Below are 25,226 nucleotides of genomic sequence, written 5' to 3' on the forward strand. Positions count from 1 at the left end.
GAGACAAGCTCTGACACCACAAATGTTTCCACATCTGATAAAAGAGACTTGAGAAGATAAGTGATGACATACTGTCTGCTACTGTGTTCTCCTCTAAAGGCGGATTGTCGATGCCGGGCTCTTCTGTCCACACGGGAAGGGCGGGCGAGGTGAAGCTCTGCTCAGCTGGCACTATTCCCTGATCTGCGTCTGGAGATAAACTGGTAGGCTGCTCTGTCCCACCAGGACCGCTCTCGCCCTCTGCTTCGGCTTGCAGCTTGCTCGTTTTCCTTCTCTCCAGAGCAACCCTTCGATGAGAAGCCCCAGGACACCTGCGAAGACAACGTTGACACCATGCTTCGAGTTTGCAGCAATGTTTGTAGCACAAAATGCCCAAGTACTACACCAAATTAAATCAGTCCTCTTCAAAGCCACAGCTTCAAACTAATCATAAAAAATATTAAACACATTGGATTTTAAGGCCAAAATATGTTTTAGTGGGCAGAACTCCAAAACAATACCGCCTTCTTCACAAAACTTCTACTATGTAATTTTTCGGCCATGAACTGAATGTGCCGTAACTCCTTCTGAATGTGAACTTATTCTGCTATGCAATTCCAGTTTCTGGAAGAAAATCTTGTTGAAAAGATTAAACAGGACTGCCATAAAATTCCACAGAATTGAAGCCCCTTTCAAAGACACATTTGGAGACCCACTGAAGCAATCTCCTTTCACCTTAGTAAGCCAAGAGAAGGAAGCATAGTATTTTCCTGGGGTCATTCTAGGGAGGAAAGAGATGAAAATTTTACCTATATTGCAATCTAAGTGTTAAAAGACTGAAAAAAAAATATGCTTGTCTAGGAGTTTGTATGAAAAGGTAGCAAAAGTAACAACTCTGCTCATCTTCTCCTCTTGAATCAGTAGAAGGCGTTTCATTTTCCTCCTGCCTCCCCTTTTTTCTTCCTGACTTCACACAGGAGGTGCCATTTTTTGCCCTCCCTCATGTAAGAATGCTCCATCAGCATTTGGCGCTTTTCACTATAAACTTATTTTCGTGAGTTCCCATTATTCTTAATGCAATAATTTTTTTGCTTATGTTTAAAATCCTACAATAGTTTATTGCAAAGAAGGGCTGCAATGTTGGAAATTCACAGAAAGAGCCTTCATTTATTGACTGGTCTTACATTTACGTGTAGATAATTGGATGTGGACATCAATCTTACATCTGCCTGCGTGACAGTTTTGCCAGCGTCTGTTATTTCACTTCTTACAGTATTTGATGTCCTTCTTAAAGCTCCTGCTCCTGGAGCTGCTGACCACCTAAAGATACTTGTGCTGTAGCAAGTGTCAGAAAAAAGGAACAATGGTCCTGAAAGGACGCCCTGTTTGGGAACTTGACAGACTGTTATAACAAAAAGAGAAACGCTTTATTTTTGCAACAGGAGAAGAAATGTCTTAAGAGAGTAAAATACAGCAGAAGTCTAACGATGTCTTAACTTGTTAAACCGGAATGTTTTGAGAACCACAATTATGTTCTGACATTCTGTGAAAGGGATTTGATAATTATATGGTTACACTGGTTTTGTGTGAGGGATTTTGAAGAATTGTTAACAAAGAATGTTGATAAAGACATCTGTACAGCTTTTGTGACCCCCAGTAGTGTTATACCTACATAAAACTATATATATCTATTAAAAAATCCTTATATATATGTTTAGAAGAATGGCATAAGTGTGCTGTGAAATATGCATGAATACATACATTAGAGACGGTTCACATTATGAAATGATACACTTAAGAAATCACTTCTTGGGGCTTTCCCCAAGACGACATGTTTTACACCTGATGGTCATCTCGTCTTCAAAGTTAAGCAAGTGCAAGCTCAAAAGACGAAAATTACTTGAAAGGTTTTCACTTTGTGAAAAAGTTCCTCTGATTTTAATGATGGAACAGGACCCTACTTCTTGGTTTTGCCCAAGTAATATTTACTACATAAGATCACTGGCACAGTGGGACTGACCGGCTAAGAAATCTGGCTGTTCTCAATTTGTTCTGGTGGCCAGAGACCCAGTTACTGGTGAAACTCAGCCGGAAGCTTTTATCGTTCATCATTTCACCATGTCAACCTCAAAACAAGAATCCCAACGGGCCAAGAAAAGGAAAGATACAATCCCTTCCCTCAAAATCTCTAAAACACTTTAGCTTGGTGGGTTAGCCCTACAATTCCCCAATCTTACTGCTGGCAACAGGAAAAAATAGAGGACCAACCTCCGACATCACTCACTTCTGCAGCAACACAGCAAGTGGTAAATGCTCTTGCAGAGGAAACCTCTTGCCTACCAGGAGCTCTGACAGATGTGCTGTCCCACAATGATGCCCATGAGTTTAGGACAAAGCCACCCCAAGCTGCATGTCCTTGTGTCCCTGAACCGCTTTGTTATAGGGGTGCAGGTTTTCCGCAGAGAAGTGAATGAATAGCTCAAAATGGACACTGTCAGAGGACGACACTTCAGTCCCACCAAGCTTGGGACACAGAGTCCATCTAGCCTTACAGGACTATTTTATGAACCAGACACTTCCTTTGGTATCTTCTACCAAATCACTGTGCTGTTGACTCTTACTGAGCCAGCTCACAAGACCCGTGGATCCCAAAGGAGCTGGTGTAGATAGCAAAGCACACCTTGGAAATTATTAATCTTTTAATTTTTTTTTTTAAACTGTATCAAATCGGGACAGAACAAAAAATCAACCCTGGAAGTGTCCTATTTCTGTCAAAGCCTTCCAAACCACAGCCAGGTCCTCCTCCACCCTCCTTCAGAGAGTGCATTCCCCCATCGCTACCTGGCAGCTGATGAAAGTCGTCGCGCAAAATATAAATAGATTTGAGGTTTATTTTTGCCAATGATATTTAATTATCATTTCAAAGGCTAATATCAAGAGTTGTAAACAGCCTCCTGAGCACACCTACTCAGCTCAGTGGAATGCCTTTTGTACAGCACTCTACAAGGCAAAAAAGGAAAAATACCCAGGTTTTTCCCCAAATTAAACCAGTAATTGTAACAGATTATGACTTTCAGCCTGCTTTAGTAGAACTGCATTGCTAGTAAAGTAGCTGTCTGGTGAAGACATTAATTAATGGGATGCCAGTTCCTAGGTTTTTATACACAATGTGCCACCTACCAAGCAGCAAAGCCCAGTATTGGTATTCAAGCACATCTATAAGGAGATTTTTCATTTCCACTTGCAACATAAAATGATTTTTATTGGCAGTAGGAATGTATTATTCACAAACAGCAAAACCATACAGCAGTTGTAACAGTTAACAAGTGGCAATAAATCTCTAAAGGTGCACACCTTCATGAATACTGTCTTTGCCAAATATCTGGGATAAAGAGCATTTTGGACTAAATCTCCTAAACAAGTTATGTACACAGATGGGCATCTCGGGATCAAAACAAGCACTGAAGATTGTTTTTATGGGTACAGGAATCTATTCTCATACAACAAATTGCATAAATAAGGGCTGAAATGAGACTGAAATGTGTCTTACAGGAACGGCATTTCATATCTACCTGCAAGGCCTGCAAGGCCATATCTACCTCCTTGGCTAGGAGCGAGAAAAAAGGCAGGAATGTTTTTGAGAATTTCCAGAAATTATTTAATTTCTTTCATGAATCAGGCTGCTCAAGAGTAGAGATACCGAAACAACCAGCAAAAGCAACTGAGTGACGTTACTTATCGGCAAACTCGAAGGGCAGTGGTTATTTGGGATGTAAAATGAGCTTCTGCTGATACTCTTCGACTCCCTCCTCTCCTCCCTTCAGCACCAGCTTTTGCGCAATTCTGGATGGTGACAAAGGCTTTTACCTTCAACTTCTCTTACTCCATATCAGATGGAGAAGAAAAGTTTAGGTGTTTTTTTTCACAGACAAGTCTGATGGGTTTCTCATTTAAAAGCTGCCTTCTTGGAACACTAGCAGCAATCCCTCTCTGCAGATAAAAAGAGCTTTCATACAAAATTAAGATGTAGTTTACAGTGTATTCCGTGGAATAACAGTAGGGGCTCAAAAAACACATTTGCTCACTGACTACTGAAAAGAAAGATTTCGTTGTAACTTACACCATCAGCTCCAGCCCAGTCTAGAGGTTTGATAAAAGCAAACACACCAAATAGCCTCAAACCAGTTGCACTAAATCGTTTTCCAAGGAGGAGCTGAATTTAAGCAAAGACGGCAAAGAAGCAACCCAAATGCCTTTGCTATTGCTCATAAAACTTTGCCAGCAAAGTGACCTTAAACGGTCATTCTGGCAAGATTTACAGCTGCAATTCAGAGTAAAACACGGTGCTGCTTCGGAAAGTTCAGTGTTTGGGTCTTGGTTTTTCTTTTGCCAGAAAAAAAAAAAAGGCGGGGGGGGGGTGGGTGGGGAGAAAAGGAGGCCCTAGAAGGTACCTAGATTTGGGAATTAGGAAAATTCAGGAAAAAGAAAAAAAGAATAAAAAGGAAAAGGGCCTTTGGTGCACATTTCCCTCTCCCACCCAATGATCTGAGGAGCCTACAAAGAGCCAGGTGGCTTTGGAGCAAAAAACCACCACAGAAAGATCCTTCACCTTTCCAGCAATGGAAAGAGTCCGTAGGGCATGGAGAAACTCTGAATCTGTGGCTGATCCATGTACTCAGGTGTGAGAAATGACCTGCCAAAAAAAGGTTAAATCCTACAGATCCTCTTCACCTCTGCTGGTGCTACAAGGAGCTGGGTAGGGACAGGGCTTGCAGCTAACGTGGGACCGGGTGGGAAGAACAGAGTCCTGACTCAGCAGCACTACCACAAACACCAAAATAACTGGGATTGCCAAGATTTTGAATGAAAAAATTCTGTATTTATAAAACTAATTTTCCCGTGGATCTTGTTAATTTAAATCCATACATTAAGGATGCTGACTGACACACAAGGAATAGCTATATAGTTACTTCAACTCCAGAAAATACAATCCTATAATAATTTCAAACTTAACTTGACATAAAATTGGCTTGAATGTTGACCTCAACATTTGGAAAAATGTCTCCATTCAAAATGATAACTTAAACTATCATAGGACAATTTAAGAGGGGAAAACTGAAGCCCAACTCAAAAGCAATACATAAACACAATGCCTTACACTCTCATTAAAAAGTTGTATGAATTTCAGAGTATGTTTTTGTAGAGTTTCTTCAGGTCTGAATAATCCATAAGAATTAACTGAATTAAACTCATACACGGAGAAGCTCAATAATTTTTTGTTGGATTTCCTTCTGATAAATTTACCTTTGATATTTAGAAGTGGAATTGGCACCTACTTTACTAAGCATTAACGAATTTTCTACAGCAAGTGACTGGGAAAAACAGTACAACTCAGCATTACTTGTATACTTTTTTCCTTTAAATCAAGATTACGTGCATTGTGTTTAACTTTGAAAACCACAGTTTTCCAGTGAATGTGATGAAACTGAAAACTGATAAATCAAGAATATTTTCCTTTCTGCAGTGAGGTATCATGGAGTGCAATTAATGAGCATGAAGTAATCGAGTTTGTGTCTTGTGCTTCTCATCTCCTTGCTGGAGCAGCATGCAGTCACCTCACGCTCCGAGGTGCCTGCTGGATACGATGACATTTTCTCCCAGCTTTTATGCTCAAATGGAGCAGATTAAAACAACACTGGAAAATCTAAGTGTGAATGTTTTTAGACAGTGAAAACTAACCAACCATACCGCATTTCTTAGAAATACAAACTAGCTCATGTAAGGGCTTGTTGAGACGGGTTTATATTAATCTATGCTGAAAATCATAATCATGCTGAATTTTATATTTCTTTCCGACATTTAATGATCAGTAGTAGAGTTTTACTGGATTCACTAATCCATATAAAATCAAACTATGCAGTTGCTGCCATTGTTTATGTCAGCAATGATAATTTACAGGTGTTCAGAGGTTTGCAAACAAACTTAATTGAAAACTGTAAATCACCATATACTCAAAATGCGTATCGGCATCCCAAGACAACAGAAGGAATTGAAAATGAGCAGCCTTCTGTGACTGAAAGCTTTTTTCCGGCTGACAAACAGGAAAAGCTAGTGACTCAGCTCACTTGGATTTCATAATAACCTTGTGCATTAAGTAAATGAATATTTCATATATACCAAAAGAGAGCATAAACAGGGTTCCATGTACAGATAAATTATGTGGTCCTGTTGTAAACGGCCCTAATACAATTCAAAAAGATGCCAACCAAGGAAAATGGGCTGAAGAGGTGAGGGATACGACAGTGGGAAACCAGAAGACAAACCAAATATGTAGCAGCAGTCTGGCCAGCACTTTGCCTTTTATTAAAATCAAATCAGTTTAATATTAGGATTATACATTGAACAAACAGTTAGGCTTCCTCACCACCCTCAAGTCATCATAAAGATCAGAAATTACTTGCCTGGAGGAAACAAGCGAGAGCCTAGGCTAACATGGACACCATGCGCAGAAATAAAAAAAGGAAAAAACCTACAGAGAAAGGCTCCTCATTAGTCCCCGCACTTCCCTGAGATGGACACGGCACATGGGTACATTCATGCTGTGGGTACAATGAACAACAAAACCCAGGCAACGCCAGGCTCACCACAGTCCGTAGGGTTGCTGCATGTCCTGCATGCCCAAGGTCCTCCCAGGCTCTGAATCCCCGGAAGCCGTCAGGATATGAGGAAGAAGGAAGAGGGCATGCTGTAAATACGCACGTGAACAAGCTGTTCCCAAGGCAGATGGTGGCTGCTCTCCTCCCCTTCTCTGCAGAGCACTTGCCTACACGCACACCCGCACCACACCTGCCTGCCAAGCAACCTCGTCCACAACATCACCCTTCACCCAAAGATGGTCTTCAAGAGTCCCTAAATGGACAAAGACCAAGACTTGGAAAGAAGTTCATTGGGTAAATCCACGCACCTCTCAAATAAACCTTTCCATCCAGGTGGCCACCGCTGTCACTGGACTGGACCGAGGGCAGGGGGAGGAGGCACACAGTTAATACCACCCTCCTTTTGGGGAGGGCAACAGGAAAGGAAATCCCTCCGTGTCCTGCCACTGCCACTGCTGTCCCTCCATCTGGGCCCGGGGCTTTCAATCCCAATGTGGAGGGCTCTTTGCCCAAAGAGCTGGCACAGATAAGACTACTGAACCATGAAACGCCCTCATTAAATGGAGAACTGCTCAAGTTGACGCAGGAAAGACAGAAAGACAAACACAGACAGAAAGACAGAGTATCAAACTGAAAGAAAGCAAAGCAGGTAAGAACAAAGCCCATGATGAAGTCATGCAAATGGAAGGATCTCATCTCAGCCTGTGACCAAGGAGACCAGAAGAGTTCGGACTCGTACCATCCGTTTTTGTGAAGAGTCGCCAGACTATATGCTTGTTTTTACGAATGCTGATGACAAAAATGCTCACATATTGAATTGTATTTCCCTAGTGCCTTTTGTCTATGTACAATGGGTATGCACAACGCTTATTCTTCCGGCTTTGATGCTTTTTTGCAGGGACAGTTACATACTCTTCTGAAACCTCTCTCTGTAAAATGAACATAGGTTTTCAAACAGAATTCAGTTGTACACAGGGAATATTTTCTGGTAGCAGATACAATTTACCTGAACTGGATCCTTTGAAGTCAGATGCATTTCCTTTGAACACATAATTTCCTTCTCTATGTAATTCCTCACTATACTCCTCTTATAATTTCATAAATCTCTAAACAGTGTAAAGTGAGTTGGTATAGATATGCATAATACTTTTTTTAGCTCTGACTCATTAATTCCACCGTATTTTAGCTTTAACATAAATGGTATGTCCATGTTTTTGTTCATGACTCATGCAATGAAATAGCTAATGGTTAAAAAAAACTTTATTTGTTTATTTACTGAAAATACTAACCAACCTATAGAGGAAACAAAGTCAGTCAAACGTACCCCTCAAAATAAGTCTAACATTTTCCCATTAGAAAAATGACATTGCCTTACAGAGAAGAATGAAATATCTTCACGTAGCAGGGTACTGCACACACGGTACAGAGGTAATTCCTTTGCTGGAAGAGCAAAGTGCACTAGTCTGCACAATATGAAGTATCATTCTATCCAAATTTGACAATCATAGAATCAGAGCACACCAGGTTGGAAGGTACCACAAGGATCATCTGGTTCAACCTTATAATAATCTTATTTCTCTCTTTCTATCATGGCCTCCTTTCAATATTTAAATATTTAGGGTAGGACAGCATAAAGCAGAACTACTATAAAATTATTAACAGTTTAAAATAAGGTCCTAAACATTTAGATGCAGGTAATGCGATGTGTATCTCTGACACAAAACCACTCATGAAATCTGCACCACAGCTTCCCACAGGTGTGAAGTGATGAGTTTCTACCAAATTAACAGGGTGTTGGAAGTGTTCTATAAGCAATCAAAACAAACCAACAAAAAATCCTAGAAACTACATCATGCACGACATACCATCAACCTGTTCAGTAAACAGATTTATTTTTTTAAAACAGAGAAAAATAGGTCTTGCAGGAGTCTTGAGACCCTGTCCATCTGCTTACCTCAAAGCAAAATCAGTTCTGCCGCAACTGTTCCTGATAAAGGTTGGTTTAACATGTTCATAAATACTTCTCAAAGTGGGGAATATACAATCACCACCCAAGAAATCTATGCCAGTGCCGGACCATTATAAAGCCTTTTTTCCCCTAAAATCTGAACTAAATCTCCTTTGTTCCTATTGCACTATTTCCTTCCTCTTTGCAGACAGAGTTTTCACATCTCTCATTTTCCCCTCCTTCAGCCTTTTTTTCCCTACCATAAACAAACCCCATTTTCTTTAACTTTTCTGCTAAATCATGTTTTTGAGAACTCTAATGAATCATGTCATTCTCCCCATGACTCTCTACAAGCGTTCTTCACTATTTCTGGTGTGATGTCCAAAACGGGACACAGTGCTCCAGTTGCGCACAGTTACAGACTGACTATTTCCTACTGTCTTCTACTGTGAATTTAAAAACCACCACCAACCCCCTCCCCAGCTCCTGCCCCAAGTTTCTACACAAACTGGCCCACCAAGTGTGTAAGGAACATGCAACGCAAGCATCTAACACCACTCACCTGTTTTTGAGATGTGCCGCCAGGTCACATCGCTGCATGACTTCCTGACACACAGAAGAGAAGGGGCACAAAACGAACAGCTTGTCTAACAGTTTATGAACAAGAATGCTGGATTTTTTGCAGAGTTTAAAATGGAGTCTTTTTCGATCCAGCGGGCAGAAATCCTTCTCCTGCAGAAAGTTCCTTAGGCACTTGTAGCAGAAAGTGTGTCCACAGGGAGTGTCCAACGGCTGCAACAAGGGCTGAAGGCAAATGTGGCAGACCAAATCGTCGTCCACTTCATTCTGGTAGTTGTAGAGGTGGTTCTCCCTTGTCCAGTGCTGCTGGCCACACTCGAAGCACAGAGGGTTCAAGGAGGCATTCTGCTCCACCGAAGCCATGTCGTCACCGGTAGTCCCCATTGTACAGCTAAGAAGGCTGACAGATCTTCCTCCTCCTCCTCCTCATAGGATGGGGTTGCTCACGGAAAGCTCGGAGGAAAGCAACTTCTTCCAGGGTGACTTACGCCCTTTAGTCAAGTGTCATTTTCTGCAACAAATAAAGAAATAAAAATTACTCATTTTGCAAGAATTATGAAAGTTCTGGTCAGAACTTTTGACGTCTTCTGGGTTTACCAAAACACAACCACTAGCCAGATTAAGAGAATATTCCTGTTTTCTGTAAATTTGTCATAGAAGACAGCAACAAAAAAAAAAAAATCTGTACGTACGATTCCTTTTACAACACAAACATTTTAAGGCTTCATAACAGCTGCTGCACTGCACAGTTTTCCCCTGCAAGATGACCAGTTTGTGACAGCAAGGACACCGCATTATGCAATGTCACACAAGAAGCATGCAATTAGCGTCTAGCACAAAAACACCCTATTGTGGAACAATGGTTATATGACCAAGTAATTAAATGCATTCTTTAGTACGAGATTATGATTTTAATCTGGTCCTACTCTCTTTTTTGGATTTTGACTATTAATGTAGAATATTACACATTACAGGTCTAAATACATTGCATTAAAAATAACAGCAACAAACCGCTTACCCTGTTCTTTCCATTAGTAATATTGCATATATGTCACCGCTTACCTTCAGGTTTTCTCTGTGGGTTGCTACACGATAAGAAGAACTGATTCTATTCAATATGCCACATTTGATTTAGTACAGGGGCTAGTAATAAAAATATGGAATAAACTAATCATACGAAGCCATTGGTTCCAAACAACTAACCTGTTTTGCTTTTTATCTAAAAAAATTACAGCACACTCAATGTGACGATAGTCATGTCAGTCAAAGGACTGTAAGTCTGTCACTGTGGGATTTATTTTCTAAACTTTGTATGTTATTAAACTTTGCCTCTCTTAAAATAGCTGCCTGGTCAGGAAACTGTGCAGCCATCAGTCTGCAATTCCAAACACTAAATCCTTACCCCTCCCAACCTTATGTACCCTTCTCTCTCTTACAAAATCACATTGCTTGACACTCGTAATGGGATGATTTAGAAAATAAAACAAATTTTCTCGCATTCTTAAATGAGACCTCCTCATTCATTAGTTTTGGTAAATGTTCTCATCAGTGGGGGGAAAAAAAAAGATCAAATTTGAGCAACGCTTACTTTGTACCTAAATTCTTTATCGCAATTCAGCAAGCAACACTCATGACAGACACTTGCTGTATTCTAGCAGAGTAGCAGCAAGCATACGGAGAAATAAAAACTGCTAGTCTAGGTACAAGCCCATCTTCTTTATTTTTAGCTGCGGAAATGTAGTCATAAATATATTCTGAAATTCATGTGGAACACACGCATTTCACCATGTCTTTCTTTTTAAAAGGATCCCTGTTTTGGTTTTTGCCCCTTAACCCCACACGGCCAAGCACAAGACTTAGAGCACATTTTACAAGGATTATTATATCCTTTGACGCAAAAAGGATTAAATAGTAATTTGTAATCCAGGCTTCTATTCTGCCGTGGAAATTGATGCTCATCATTGCCCTGCCTTGTAGTAGATAATGTGCACCTTCTGGAAAGGATTTCACGAGGGAAGAGCACAGCCGTTCTTTGTTACTGGAGACTAAGAATGCGAAATGAGACCCCAAAAGAGATTACTCAAAAAACAGTCTTAAATGTATTATGTAAGACTTGAAAGATTGGAAAGCAGATAAGGAGAGCCGCACACGGGGCCCTCGTGCTCCGAGCGCAGCTCTCTCGCTCTGCCTTCATGCTACTGGATTAATGCAGAGGGGATGAGACTCCTCTAATGGCTGTCCTTTATGTAACGCAAAATAAATCAGATAAACGTTCTAGAAAAACACTGCATTGATTTGCGACTTTACCAAATTATTTTGCTCCGTAGGGCACTAGGAGAGGAATACACGGCACATGTTGTATTGCACTTGTGGGTACCTGCAACACCTGCAGGCAGGGCAGGGGAAAGGGACATGCAGAACGGGCAGAGAAAGTCATTTTAAGAGTGTGTAGCCCAACTGCTAGACCCGCTCCTGTTCCCAGTAACCCAGGTCCCCAGGAAGGAGCAAGTCCTACATCAGCACAGTTATGGAAACACCCAGGGACCATTCTGTGCACTGCAGTTATGGAGCTCCGGTTATGGACCCCTGACAGTGAGCATCCCAAATTCACCTTCTTGAAGGCTTCTAGCCATTTCTGTGCTTTGAAGTCTACGCGACTCATGGCTGTCTGCTACAGGGCACCAGGCAGTGTCATACAGCAAATATATCTGTGAGATACTTTGGCCATATACTTGCTATGGCCAAAGATACATGCACCCCTCTTTCGGAAGGTTGTAATTAAATCCTTTTGTGTGTTAAAAACTTTTTTAAATAGCTTACTATAAAATTTGATTGAAAAGTAAAATAAGAAAAGTTACTGAGAGACAAGACTTTCGCTGTCATGTTTTAAATTACCATGACAAGCCTTCTTTCTTAGGAAAGGTATATCCAGAGACAAGCTCTATTTACTGAAACCACAAGAGTTTGTCCTCAGTGACCTCTCTATTGCACACCACTGAAGGAGGTGAGCAGACAGACCTGTTCCAAAGACTGCCCCATCCCAGTGTCTTAACGCTGCTGGTGCCCTTGCCTATGCTTTGCTGCGGTGGTGACACTTTCAGGCCAGGGGCAGGCTGTTTCTGCTGGCGGCTGACATTGCCTCTAGCCGCTGCCAGTGCCCTGTTAGCTTAAACAATCAATAAAACCCATATAAACTAACCCCACCACCTTTTCTGCAGCTGATGTGACCACCCTTCTGCAACTCTCTGCCAGCAGAGCTGTGGGAGATATAGATAGTGGATTAAAACATTAAGATTTAAAAAAAAAAACAAAAAAACAAACCCACAAAACCAACCCCAAAACTCAAAAAAACCCCATCGAGATTTCATAGGGTTATAGTATGCTTTAGATTGGAAGGGACCTTAAAGACCATCTAGTTCCCACACCCCTGCCATGGGCAGGGACACCTCCCACTAGACCAGGCTGCTCAAAGCCCCATCCAGCCTGGCCTTGAACACTCCCAGGGATGGGGCATCCACAGCTTCTCTGGGCAACCTGTTCCAGTGCCTCACCACCCTCACAGGAAAGAATTTCTTCCTAATAGCTAATCTAAATCCACCCTCCTCCAGTTTGAAGCCATAACCCCTCGTCCTATCACTAAATGCCCTTGCAAAAAGTCCCTCCTCACCCTTCCTGTAGCTCCTTTAGGTACTGGAAGGCTGCTATAAGGTCTCCCTGGAGCCTTCTCTTCTCCAGGCTGAACAGCCCCTACTCTCTCAGCCTGTCCTCACAGCAGAGGTTCTCCAGCCCTCTCATCGTCTTTACGGCCCTCCTCTGGACCTGCTCCAAGAGGTCCATGTCCTTCTTGTGCTGAGGACTCCAGAGCTGGCTGCAGTACTCCAGATGGGGTCTCACCAGAGCGGAGCAGACAGGGAGAATCACCTCCCTTGACGTGATTTGCTTCCTTCACTGCCGTGCTGCATTCGGGGCAAGCCTGTTCCATGACTGAGGAATCAGTCACCAGGATTTGTATTGATTAGGTACCACAGCTGCCTGATTACCAATTGCAAGACTTTTTACAGGCTATTCCCAGGGCAAAATATCAACCGATTTACAAAGTCCACAAACACAGTATTTGTGGTCTGAGTCACAACTGCGATGGCAGGCAGGGTCTCAACTTCACTGATGTAAAGCACTGCACCCGTGAAATCCACAATACCAGAGCACTGCCATTTATAATACCTGATATTATAGATACCCTGTATCTCCTATCACTGCAGATCACCAGCTTCACAGGACGGTATCAGCTCAGGAAAGCTGCAAACACGAAAACCAGTCAAAATTATAAAAAATATAAAGAGGGTAGAAGAGCCAGCCAGGCCTGTTATTCAAGTCATATAATTCCCTAGGAAATAATTCTCCCGGGACTTCATTACAACAGCCGAACAGTGCAGGTGGTGCCCTGCTTTCAGTTTTAAATCACAATCCACTTGGGAACTGGGCAAGACTGGCCATCCAACTGTGCAAACTTTTATTTTTATTTTAATTTTTTAAGTGGAGTGTGCATGAGAGCGATTTTAGACTGAAAAAGACAGCCTTATCCTTAGGCCTCCTCTAGTTCTGAGTTATTGATTCAACTAACATTCTTTGGAGAAGCTTTACACATTTTTACAAAAGCATAAGATGTCAGGCTTTATACCTACATCAGATTTCATGATGTTTATTCCTTCTGTCTGAATGGGCACTATAAAAAAAAAAAAACAAACCAAAAAACAAACCACAAGCAAACTGGAATTGTAGCAGTAACTTAGCCCTTTTACTATGGTTGTCTTTTTTTTACAGAAGTCACAAACGATTAATGCTAGTTTCAGTTCGAAGTTAATGGAAGTATGTATTTTGCCATGAATGCTCTCAGAGATTTAAGTAATCTATTTCTAAATTCTCTTATTAAAATCCTGGCGATTTAGAGCCCATTAACTAACTGTTCAAATTTTCACAAAAAAATCTGACTATACCCCAGAAGCAAATAACTAAGGAAAATATCTGTCTTAGCAACCAATCTCTCTAAAAATTATCTTTAATATACCACAATTTCCTATTTTGTTTACTAACGTATGCCATTTCCTCAACCAGAAGCAAAGGCCTTTGGTGAGTGATGCCCCTGTTCCTCTGCTGGACCCCGGTGTTCCCTGTATGCCAAAACCACTGGGATGCAGATCTCCCAGTTCTGTGGCTAACAACGCTCCATGCTAGAATGGACATCTTCTCACTGAGATGTATCTAACCACTGAATTAATGCCTAATTTATACTGCGTGCTTTAAACGAACTGCAGGTGAGAAAATGCCCACCGGTATTTCCTGTGGGTTCGATGCCACCGGCTGCTGGCAGCTTCTTCTTATCCCATGAGGCTCAAAATTTTGCTGCCTGTTGCCAGCACAAGGATGCCTCAGCATATCCCTTTCTTATCCCTGGGGAAGGGAAGGGTATGGAAGGGAATAACAGCTATGGCGAAGGCTTCGGATGACCCTGAAGGCAGGCAGCCCTTTTTGGTCATATCTGTACTTGGCAAGGCAACACAACTGCTCTTACATATTGATCGATAACTCTGAACAACAGTGCAGCCATCACTCTGGCTTCATCTAAAAATGTCACAGGATTTCTGAAGTTGCTCTCCATGGCACCTGAGCACCCCAAATGGCTCGGAAGGATCTCAAGATGTCTAAATTCCCTGCCTTGTTCAAACACCAGGGCTCTGAACAGCATCTCTTAGCAGCCAGGAGTGGATCAACACAAGCCCCAGGAGAAAGAAACTAGAGTGTGGTTACATCCTTTGCTTACAAAAACACACCATAACCGATTAAAAATGAGTTCTTAGTTCCCAGTCCAGTATCCTTCACAGGAATTACAGCGTCAGGCTGATGACTCATAACTGTTTTCAAAGCAGACCCTCGCTCGAGTGGAAGAATAAAAGATAGCAGAAACTGTAATAAAAAACATGATGAGAATAAATAGGTGGCACACAGCACTAGAGGGGAAAAGTGTTATTCCACATCTTCCAATAAGCGTGACCTAGCTCATTAGATACAATCTCTGCTTTAATATTAAGGCCATACAGCAAACAAGTGAAGCAGAACTAGCAACTGGTATTGACTTTACAATATCCATGTTAATTATACCGATATCTGAGGGCTGCACTGTCTTCAAATACCAAACCCCAATTCGATTGTAGTCCAAGTTTATGAGACAGTAATCCTGTTAGACTCTTCCTCTTTTGAAAATGCAAACAACTGAAAGTGTTGTCAAAAGATGTCATCTGGCAGTTCAAAGTCAGGAAAAAACCTACAAGAGATGCGCAGAGCACAGCAATTAGACTGTGACAGATTTCTGCTAATGCTGCAGCCACACTGTCACCGCAATTATCCAATACACCTATTTTTTTTACCAACAAGCAACCCCTTGCCACATTTTTTTAAGTTGTTCAGCACAACGAATGGAATTTTTATAATTCAAACTAAATAAAATCGTGCCTGAGTGGTGACTTTGTTCCACTGAACCCCAACCAGGAAAGGTTGGGCTCGCAGTAAAACCATCTCTCCCCACTGATTATTTCTTTGCTGCTGTGTTTGGGTTTTTTGCTCCATCAAAGCAATGCCCACACAACCAAGGTGTCAGCCCTACACCAGATGTTGGCATGGCATCATCGCTGCAAAGGCAACGGGTCCCAGGCGATGCTTTTCCTTCCCCACCTCAGGGGACACCATCCTAAAAAAGATGTGCACGCGTGCTCCCCTCTCTGGGTATTCCTGGATATTTTTCCGGGTTGCGAAACGAAACCCTGCTTAAATCTGGCAAAAAAGCAGTGTTAGGGAAAATTAGTAGGACCGTTAAGTTGTGTTCGGTATTTGTGGAGTGCTGCGTTTCCATGGCAACGGGGGGCTAGGGCTTTAATTACCTCCGCGCCGTTAAGGGCCCCCGCAGTAGAGCGTCGTGGCGGGAGATGCTGCCAGGTGGGGGAACGGGGAGGAGAAATGCCTGCCCTCTCTGCAGCGTGGAGGTGCAGGGGGTCCAAGCAACCACCACAGCAGGGAAGGAAAACATGTAAAGAGCGGGGAAACAGAGGGAAAGCACAAGACCATCCCACCACAGGAGTGAAGATGGACGACAGCCACCTCCCCAAACCAGCACCTCAAACCCAGGGATGCTCGACACCAGGGGATGAGTGGAGGAAAGAGATGGACACGGTGCCCGGAGATTAAACAAGTGGCCAGAAGGTTTTGCTCAAACACGCGAAGGTCATCCTGCAGCCATTTTCTAAAGCACAAACGGAATAGCTTCTATTTTGGGACCAGGAGATTAAAATAGCTTTACTTTAGTCAAATTGGTCTTGAATAAGACAAGGAAGATGAGGATTTTGGCCCTATGGAGGTGTCTGCAACGAAATACCCATTCTTTACAGCAAATGCTGAGCTACATCAGATAAATCATCTCAGAATAGAAGAAAAGGAGACAAGAGTATGAATCTTTAACAAAGACACATCTACAGATGAAACTTTGCATATTTCTACTGCACAAGAGGAACACTGCAAAAGGAAGAGGTAAAATGCACGAGCCAAGCTAAACAAGAGCTGCCCAGGTTTGGATGGCTGAGCCGTCCTCCTGGCCTCCAGGGAGCCTGAACACGCCTGGAGGAGAAAAGGACTTGAACTTGCACCTCCTCCTCCACAGGCACGGCAGCCACAGCTGCCCACCTTACCTGAAGTCTCACTCACAAGTGTTTGCCCTTCTCTGTCATCCTGTTTCACAAGAGAGAGGGTGTCCGCCTTTACAATCTGCGAGAAGATCTATTTTCTGTGGGTACATTCAATTTTCTACTAAGCGGAAAGAGAAGAGCCTGTTTCTGGGGGCTAACCCTGCTCCGTTTCAGAAGCCACCCCACTGCAAGAACCCTCAAGTGTGGGACAAGCGCTTGTGGGCTTGAGATGCTCCCAGTTCTCCCAACAACAGAGCAGGTTCGCAGCTTTTAAGCCCGAATGTATAAAAAAAAAGCTTCACAAAACCTCCTTCAAGCTCCTAAAACCCTTTGGGGATTTTGCAGCAGCAAAAAAAAATAAATAAAAAGAAGCAAAGGGAAATGAAAGTGAAAACAACCCCCACTTACCTGCTGGTAGAGTCAAAACTAGATTTCCTTCCTAGAGCAAAGAGCATAACAAAAGCAGTATCTCATTACCGCTGCTCTAACAGGTGGGCTTTTATATCCAGTGCGAGCAAAAAAAGTACCTCGACAGTCAAAAATCCACCGCAAAGAGACTATTAGCGGGGCTTTCTTCTCACTGATGGAGCAGAGGAAAAAGGCAAGAAAGAGTAAAACATTTGCTTCTCCGCCATGGTTATTTTCCGCAGCGCAATCTGTCCACCAGCCCTTGCCATATGTGCCACCCTTTCTGTTTGGAGAGATGAAGGCAGCAGAAAGCTGTCCATCAAGATGCTAAACCTTCTGGAAAGCCCTCCCCTGCGCACTTTGCCCTGAAACGGGGACTTTTGTGGATGAACAGAAAACACTTAACTAGATTAAACGTAGCTGGTTCCTGGATATGCACAGAGACAATTTGATTTGATTAATTCAAATTTTAAAGAGCTGGAGCGATTCAAATAAAATAAAGAAGGAAGCGGTGAGCTATGTTCCCTTTTTCTGCTCTTTTGTATAACCAGCCCCCATCCCTACGGGTGTGCATGGAGAAAATTCAGAGAGACAACACTTGGATTAATCACAAAATGGCTTTGATGACAGAGAGAAGCTGAGGGTGGAAAGAAGCATAAAAGAACTTTCTGGGTAGTTCAATTGCAGAACTAACTATTTTCAGGGAAAACCACCAGCCCCATGTCTTCCTTCGGGCGTATGCCACCTTGCATTAACGTGTTACAGCTGGTTTCCCCCATCAACTACAACCCGAGTGACGGTGGAAAGCTATTTTGAAAGGTAAACCATGCTGTTACTAAGCAGTTTTTTAACTCAGCCACATCATGAAAAAAAAATGAAGCTACCCCCTACTAAGCTAACAAAAAAAAGAACAATCTCTCTCAAAACAAGGATTTCTAAGACCTGTGTGCGATGGAGCCAAGATGACAGGCTTTAGAGACGACTCAGATAAATGATAAGCCACGTGCTGTCCTTCCTCTCCTCTGCAGGAGCGAGCGCCCATCGGCTGCGAGGAACCCATGACAACCTACGCCCAGAGGAAGAAACCTGAAAGTACAGGAGAAAGAGTGCAGGGGATGGTCTAGACAGAAGGTTTGCAGCTTCAGCCTCTAGCCTCAACCTGCCAACCAGCAGCCCAGCAGCTCAGAAGCATCACTTGAAGAGCTACGGCAATCCCCTAAACCGGTCTGCCCAGCCTAGAGACTGCTTATTTTCTCACTAATGAATGAAAACAAATATCACCACATCAGGACTCTCAAAAAAAAAAAAAAAAAAAAAAAAAAAAGAAGAAAATAAAAGCCTTCTCAAGCCCATAGTCAAAAGAGTGTTTAACTCAGGCTACCTACATGCAGGACAAATTAGCCAGGAGACATGACCTGCTCGCGAGTAGAGGGTACCACACGCAGAGTGATGGGTTCACCTGCAAAACCACCCCACTTGGTCTGCAGCCCAGTGCGACCAGGGAACTGGGAAGGCTGTGCTGGCTCCAGACACCCCTTGGCAAGAAGGTAACTGGTCCCAAAAGCACTGCCATGCCTGAGTCTGGGAATGACGTTAGGATGCCATCCGCTGACACTCGAATTAACTCCACAATAAAGGCAAGTTCTTTGATTCCTAACACTTCAGGGCGATGGCTGTGCCTCTCCCTGTTAACTCTGCTGAAGACATTTCGCTTTGCTGCTCTACATAACTTATTTTCCACCTAATTTCCAGGGAGCACTTTCCTTCTGATCCGTGTAAAACGGTTATTTTCAGAGCCAGCTGCCTGACCCAGCATTGAGCACAAAGGAAAGGCAGAGCGCAACCTGTCCTCATGCTTTTTTGTGTTTATACAAAATGCCTCCATATTATTTTGTAGGATGCTTGTAGGAAAATAAAAACTTTACATTGAGATCTTCTGCTTACACTGTCACTATGTACCTGTACCGTACCTCAGAGAGATGTACTCTGTGCACAAATACTGAAAATAAATGGCTCCACACACCATCAGAATTTACATAACAAGAACATGTTAGATTTAGAAGCTGTAGTCTTAAATATACAACTATTATCTTAAATAAAAAAAAATTTAAATATTTTGTATGTAAAGAGGTCTTTACATACACAGTAGACTAGTACTTGATCTGGGGCCCCCAGACAGGATTCAGAGAGGGAAGTGGACGTTGAGTTGACTATGTAAAGTCAAGTCTGGTTATACGGATTTGACAGAGACAAAGAACATGGAAGCAAAGACGGCACTGTGTTTGTTTTTAGTACAACTGTAGGAATCATGTATTCTCCGCTTCAGCCCTTGTAATTCCACAGCCACCAAGAAAGAGTGGAGACAACATCCGTTGAAGAAAAAAACCCAACAACCAACAAAAAACACCCCCAAAATTTTTCCTAAAACATTTCTCTGTCCCCCTAACCATGCTTGCCAGCTGTATATTTCAATTACTTTCCCTGTTAATTAGCTTGGCTGACTGCATGTTAAATCTACACATACATATGTATATTTGAAAAATAGAATTTCAGCACCTATTAGATAGGGGGGCCTTTACAGTGCCGTTACTGATCTGCTCGAGGTGCAAAGTTTGGCTTCTGCAGTGTCCCCCCTTGAATCCTGTTTGCGCTCTTAGAAATTAATTCAGTTAAAGCACTGTTGAAAAAGTCCTTCAAGATTCAAGTGAAAACATTAGCAAAGATGCACAGTAACACACAGTAAGCCAACAGGTCCTGATGTGTGTTCTCAAATGAGTGACAGGGGCTAAATATTAAGCAGCAATCTCCTGCTTCCCCCTTGCAGAATGAATAATGTGGAGGAGTGAGCGCTGAACTGCTGTTAACAGCATTTCTGGCCACTTTCCTCGGTAGTCTGGTTCTCTGCTTAAAAAAATAAGATTCCTAACAAAGGCAGACAAATGAAAATCGTTATCTTCTAAGCGAGTAGTACAAATTAAAATAAAATCAAAGAAAAAAAAAGACACTAAAGACACTTAAGTGGTGGCACCTATGTAAAACACCAAACTGGCAGCCGTATGCAGAAATTACATATAGCAGATGTATTTCTATAACTATAAAAAAATTAACTAGAATAGAATTGTCCAATAAAAGTACAAGAGGGTTAAGTGCTCAGAGAAGGCTTCTTGTCCTACAAGCATACAAGGGCAAGGGTTAGGAGAAGTTTGGTGGGGTGGGGAGGCATCAGGGCTCCAACTGCTACACTCATCTATCGAACAAAAGCCGAGCCGTTAAAAAAACAAAGGCCTAGAATTACGAAAGAAAAATGCATTTCAGTTCTCAGATACTTAATCTTGAATTTTCAAAACATACAGAAGACATTTACTCACACCAGTAGGGAATTCTGGTTCACCACATTTTGGGAAGAGTGGGAAAGGAGCGATGCGCTGAGGAGCCCCACCAGGTAGGACGTTCAGATTCCTAACTTCAGGCACCACTTTTCTGTACCCGTGGTCAAAATGGCTCCAGCAACAGAGGCTGACAGAAGCATGCTACATTGGGAAGGAGCCAACCTTCTCCTCCTCCTCCTCTCTGTCCAATCTCTTCTCAGCAGGCTGAAATTTTGCATTTGAGATTCTGTGGGGGATGATACAATTTTCACTTCCTCATTTATTCTATGTATTCAACCCTTAAGAGCCAGCTCTTAAAATACCAGTCTTGCTTTGAAGGATATTACTTCATTAGCATTGCTTTTGGAAAAAGGTCTTTAAGAGGCAGACGATTCAGCCTCAGGAGCGCCCATCTTCTTTGCACTCCCTAACCACAATGCTCATTTTCCCAAACCAAGCACTTCTCAACAAGTTAGGTTTGGTTCACAGACATAAAAAATTCAAACTCTCATTTATTTCCATACTTTTTTTTTTTCACTCCTAACCCATGCTAAACACTTTCACATGTTTTATGCCAGATACTTAGACGAAACATTTTTAAACTTTATAATCTTTTCTTTTTTTAATTGCTATATTGTCCAAGAGCCAGAAACCATCACAGACAACACTCCTACTGTGCTGAGAGCCGTGCGAATGAACCCAAAAGATTACGCTCTCTCTGTGAGATAAAGACTCACATTCCCATGGCATATATCTCCTTTTCTTAAAAAGGGAGCAGTGTGGTGCATCAAGACACTGAGACCCCAGAAATACTACACAAGGTCCATCACTGCTGTAGACACTTGCCTACCCTTGGTAGAGAAGCAGCAGCAGCTGTGTTGATAAGGCAAGGTTAGCTTGATGCAATGGCACTAGCATACGATGGAGTACTTGGAAATAACATTTCCAAGCTTCTCTGCTCCTATCAGCAACAATGGGGATTCGAGGAATTAGTCAGAAGCTCACCTGCAAGCCGCTGGTTCATAAAATCCAGACCTCGTAAGACTATCAAGTTCAGAGCAGTCCAGCGGCTCACAGGAACAGGATCTAATGGGTCCAAGAGACTATGCTACAAGTCATCTTCACCTGGCACAGTCACTAAAAAGCTAAGGAATACCCCGAATGCACACTTTATCCTGAAAATGGTCCCTTCTGCATCAAGTTTGTAATATAGAGAAGTATGAGGGAACCCCCACAAAAAAATAGTCTGCTCTATAGTTCTTAGTTTCCAGCTAGACACAGACATTTGGGTCAGAAAAACAACTTTTCACATTTCTGTAAAGAACATTTTAATACTGCAATAAAAAGCAGCCTTGATTTTCACTGGTTTTGAGAGTTAAAAAGATAGTAATTCCAATTTAATGAACCAAGAGGTTGGCAAACAGGGTAATTAAAAGCCTTCATCCTGTCCTTTCTGTGTTCCAGCTGAAAACCAGAAGCGCAGTCAAGAACATGATGAGATTTTCATTCAAAGGAGACATCTTACTTTAAAAACAGCAGACTCAACTACAAGCAACACTGTCTCTTATTATCAGTCATATGGGATTAGAACACAGAAACAATAAATAAAATCCCAGGCAACTAGTCTGCTTCCATATATCGAGTGAATGCAAAGAAAACATATATGGAAAAGGAAAGAGTCCTGAAAAGGCCACCCTAGCTGAACAATTTTAAGACAGGAAAAGTAAAACCTTTCACAGAACAGATTAAGTTACACTAGAAAGCTACTACAATAATATAGCATACTTTAGCTAAAAGGAGTCATTTGCATACATTTCCCTTTACAAACTTCAGAACTGGAAATACATGAACTCGGATTTACTGCTTGTCCATACAGACCGGTTTCACTGAACATGAAGTTTCAATAAGGTTAAATTTTGACCTGATACTTATTTTGTTGTTAAAGCATACTGTGATGCTTTAGCTTCAGCCAATCCTGACTCCTAAATGGAAGTAAATATAAAGCTTAAAGGGTTTACCAGGAGTCTTGGTTTTTTTTTCACTAAGTACATGAAAATAAATCACTGCACCTTTCCCATATGCAATAGAAGATGGATTATTATTTTTTTTCGATGCTGCATCTGGAGAACAACTCATCTGCTGGGGCTCCAGCTGGCTGGAAACCCACGTTATCCACTGCCATCCCAACTCCCTTCAGACTTGTGAATGCAACCAAGGGGACACTTTGGCTCAGAGATTCCTATTTAGCTGCAAACTGGGGCTCAAAGCATGCGATGAACTAGCTATAAAACCCTGTCCCAAATAATTATTGTAACCATTGGTACACAGCACGCTTAGGGTAAGAAAATTACACAAACAAAACTGCTGAACCACACCAACAATTTCAAATCTTCAATTAAAAAACCTCGTAAGAGCCAGACCTGACATCTCACTTGCTCTCACATTTTTCTCTCTCCCTCCTTCCCCTCCCCAAATCCTGAAAAAACAGTGAAACAGGAACTATTCTTCTGGGACAGACACTTCCACTTGAAAACCTGAAGTACAGTTACTTCAGAATACTTACAAATGAGAGACCTTAACGTTTGTTTTTCTACCAAGAACTCCTGAAAGCAAACAGATTTAGCAAAAAAAAGGAAAAAATGCATGAATGGTCTTGTGTTTCTCGTTCCGTTTTTTAGAAATATATCATCCCTTTTTGTTTTTTAAAAAAAGTCTTAAGCAGAGGACTTGTATTACTTAAAGTTTGCATGCACTGCACAACGAAATGAGAAGCCTTTTTTTTGCAAGGTGGTTATAAAGGCTACCTGGAAGTTTACCAGGGTTTCTAGGATGCCTATTGGAAAACCTTATGGATAACTGTACAAGTATTACTACATACGTATCCTAGGAGACCAAAGAGCTTTCGCATTTAAGAGCTTATTTCCCAGCCACCCTCTCGATACACATCTCATACATTTATACATAATACAAATAGCTGTGAGAAAGGAGGACGTTGGTTTAATTTCAGCCAGAACGTACGCTAACCTCTGCTTATATCAGTGTGTTTCATTTTATTTCACTTCTCCTCCTTTCTCACCTTCTGACTACAAAGATGTCAGAAATCTCAAGTAATTCATGAAATGTGTTTTTAAACTTGAATTTTACAACTGAGCAAAGCTATAAATTTTAAATCTTTAAAAATTCATATACATAGATGCAAATCACCAGAAAGAGCCTTTGTATTCATGCAAGTGAAATTTAGATTCCTGATCACATCATTTCGCAAAGCATCAACCTGTTAAATACAACATGTCAGAGAACCATATAATTTAGGAAAAAAGCCTCAGAAAGAGAAATGCAAAAATAAAAAAAAAATAAAATTAAACAAGAAGCACAAACAAGCTAATTCAAGAGAGACTCACTTTCCACTTCGGGTTAGAATACCCCATGCATCCGAAACAAGCCGAACAGAAAGCATTCCCTTCGTTTCTTGTTTGTAATTCTCGTCACGAGGTCTAACCTGCAATTAAGCACTCGGTGCCCAGCCTCCGAAGAAGAGCATCTTTAAAATGCCGAGCGGAGCCCTGGAAACAGCCAGGTACAATTCCTCAGCAGCCGGCACCGAGGATCTGTTACAAAACCTGCAACACAGAGCACGACAGCCCCTTCCCATCATCACCTTTTTAGTCTATGTTTCTTACCCTTCCATCCCAGCGGCGGCAAGGAGGGAGCACAGCGTACCTGCCCAACATAAAGGAAAAGAAGAAACAATATACTGTTGTTCTCCCGGAGGAGGGGATATCACATGACAACAGGGAACTTCAAGGAAAAAGGTTGTCGGCATGCCGGTATACACAAATTAATTCACTGGTGGGTAATTAAAACAGGGCCAGCCCCTCCTATAACCACTAAGCAGCTCTCGGGGTTTGATTTACTTAAAGCAGTAAATTCATCTCATCACCCAACCTCGGACGAATAGGAGGGAAGCCCCGAGAGCTGCGGCTCGGTAAATACTAACCAGAGCAGAAGCCAGCGTAAAAGATCCGCGGGCGCTCTCTTACACCGTGTCCTTTTCAAATCCTAAAAACCTAACATTAAAATTAACCGCAGGCTAAAATGTCGCCAGCAATTTCTCATGAATGCATAATGAAACGGGGCTACTACACCTAGCGCACCACAGTTTTGTAAGCACGCCCGGGGAGCATGTGCGGGTATCACACGCGCAGGAACACTTACAATAACTCCACGTATATTATAGTGGCTTTACAACACAGACAGGACATTTCAAATTTCTGTCATGCTCTCTCCATGTGCTATGAATGTTACGTAAAGCAAATCAATGTTTGCAAGAAAAACAACGGATTCAATTATATAATGTTATTTTTCTTTCCTCCCCTCCCTCTATTTCAGAAAACTCTGTTTTTTTAAAAAAGGAAATTAAAATGCAATGTTGAAAGTGTTCTCAAAACTGCACATACTTTCTGAAAAAGTCTCAATTTCTGTGTAGTTTTATAATTCAGTATCTCAATACTAGAGGAGTATTCAGTGCAGGAAGTCAGTTTTACATCCTGAAATTACT

The 25,226-nt window shown here is 41.9% G+C and overlaps 1 protein-coding gene across 6 annotated transcripts in view; it reads right to left on the reverse strand.

Moving 5' to 3' along the window:
* Nucleotides 1-25,226, reverse strand: part of LNX2 (ligand of numb-protein X 2) — a 62,815-nt gene that overhangs the window by 19,618 nt on the left and 17,971 nt on the right. For 2 of the 6 annotated variants that reach the window (XM_054198879.1, XM_054198905.1), the window contains exons 2-3: nucleotides 9,146-9,673; nucleotides 73-311 (exon numbers count right to left, since the gene is read on the reverse strand). In XM_054198879.1, the coding sequence (XP_054054854.1) occupies nucleotides 73-311; nucleotides 9,146-9,546 (640 nt within the window). In that variant the 5' untranslated portion in view covers nucleotides 9,547-9,673. Of the gene's footprint in view, nucleotides 1-72; nucleotides 312-9,145; nucleotides 9,674-15,318; nucleotides 16,617-20,668; nucleotides 21,017-24,167; nucleotides 24,325-24,348; nucleotides 24,389-25,226 lie in introns of those variants that run through there. The other 4 variants (XM_054198887.1, XM_054198923.1, XM_054198915.1 and 1 more) reach the window with 4 other exon arrangements.

This window comes from Rissa tridactyla, chromosome 1, assembly GCF_028500815.1.
Source record: "Rissa tridactyla isolate bRisTri1 chromosome 1, bRisTri1.patW.cur.20221130, whole genome shotgun sequence".
NCBI lineage: Eukaryota > Metazoa > Chordata > Aves > Charadriiformes > Laridae > Rissa > Rissa tridactyla.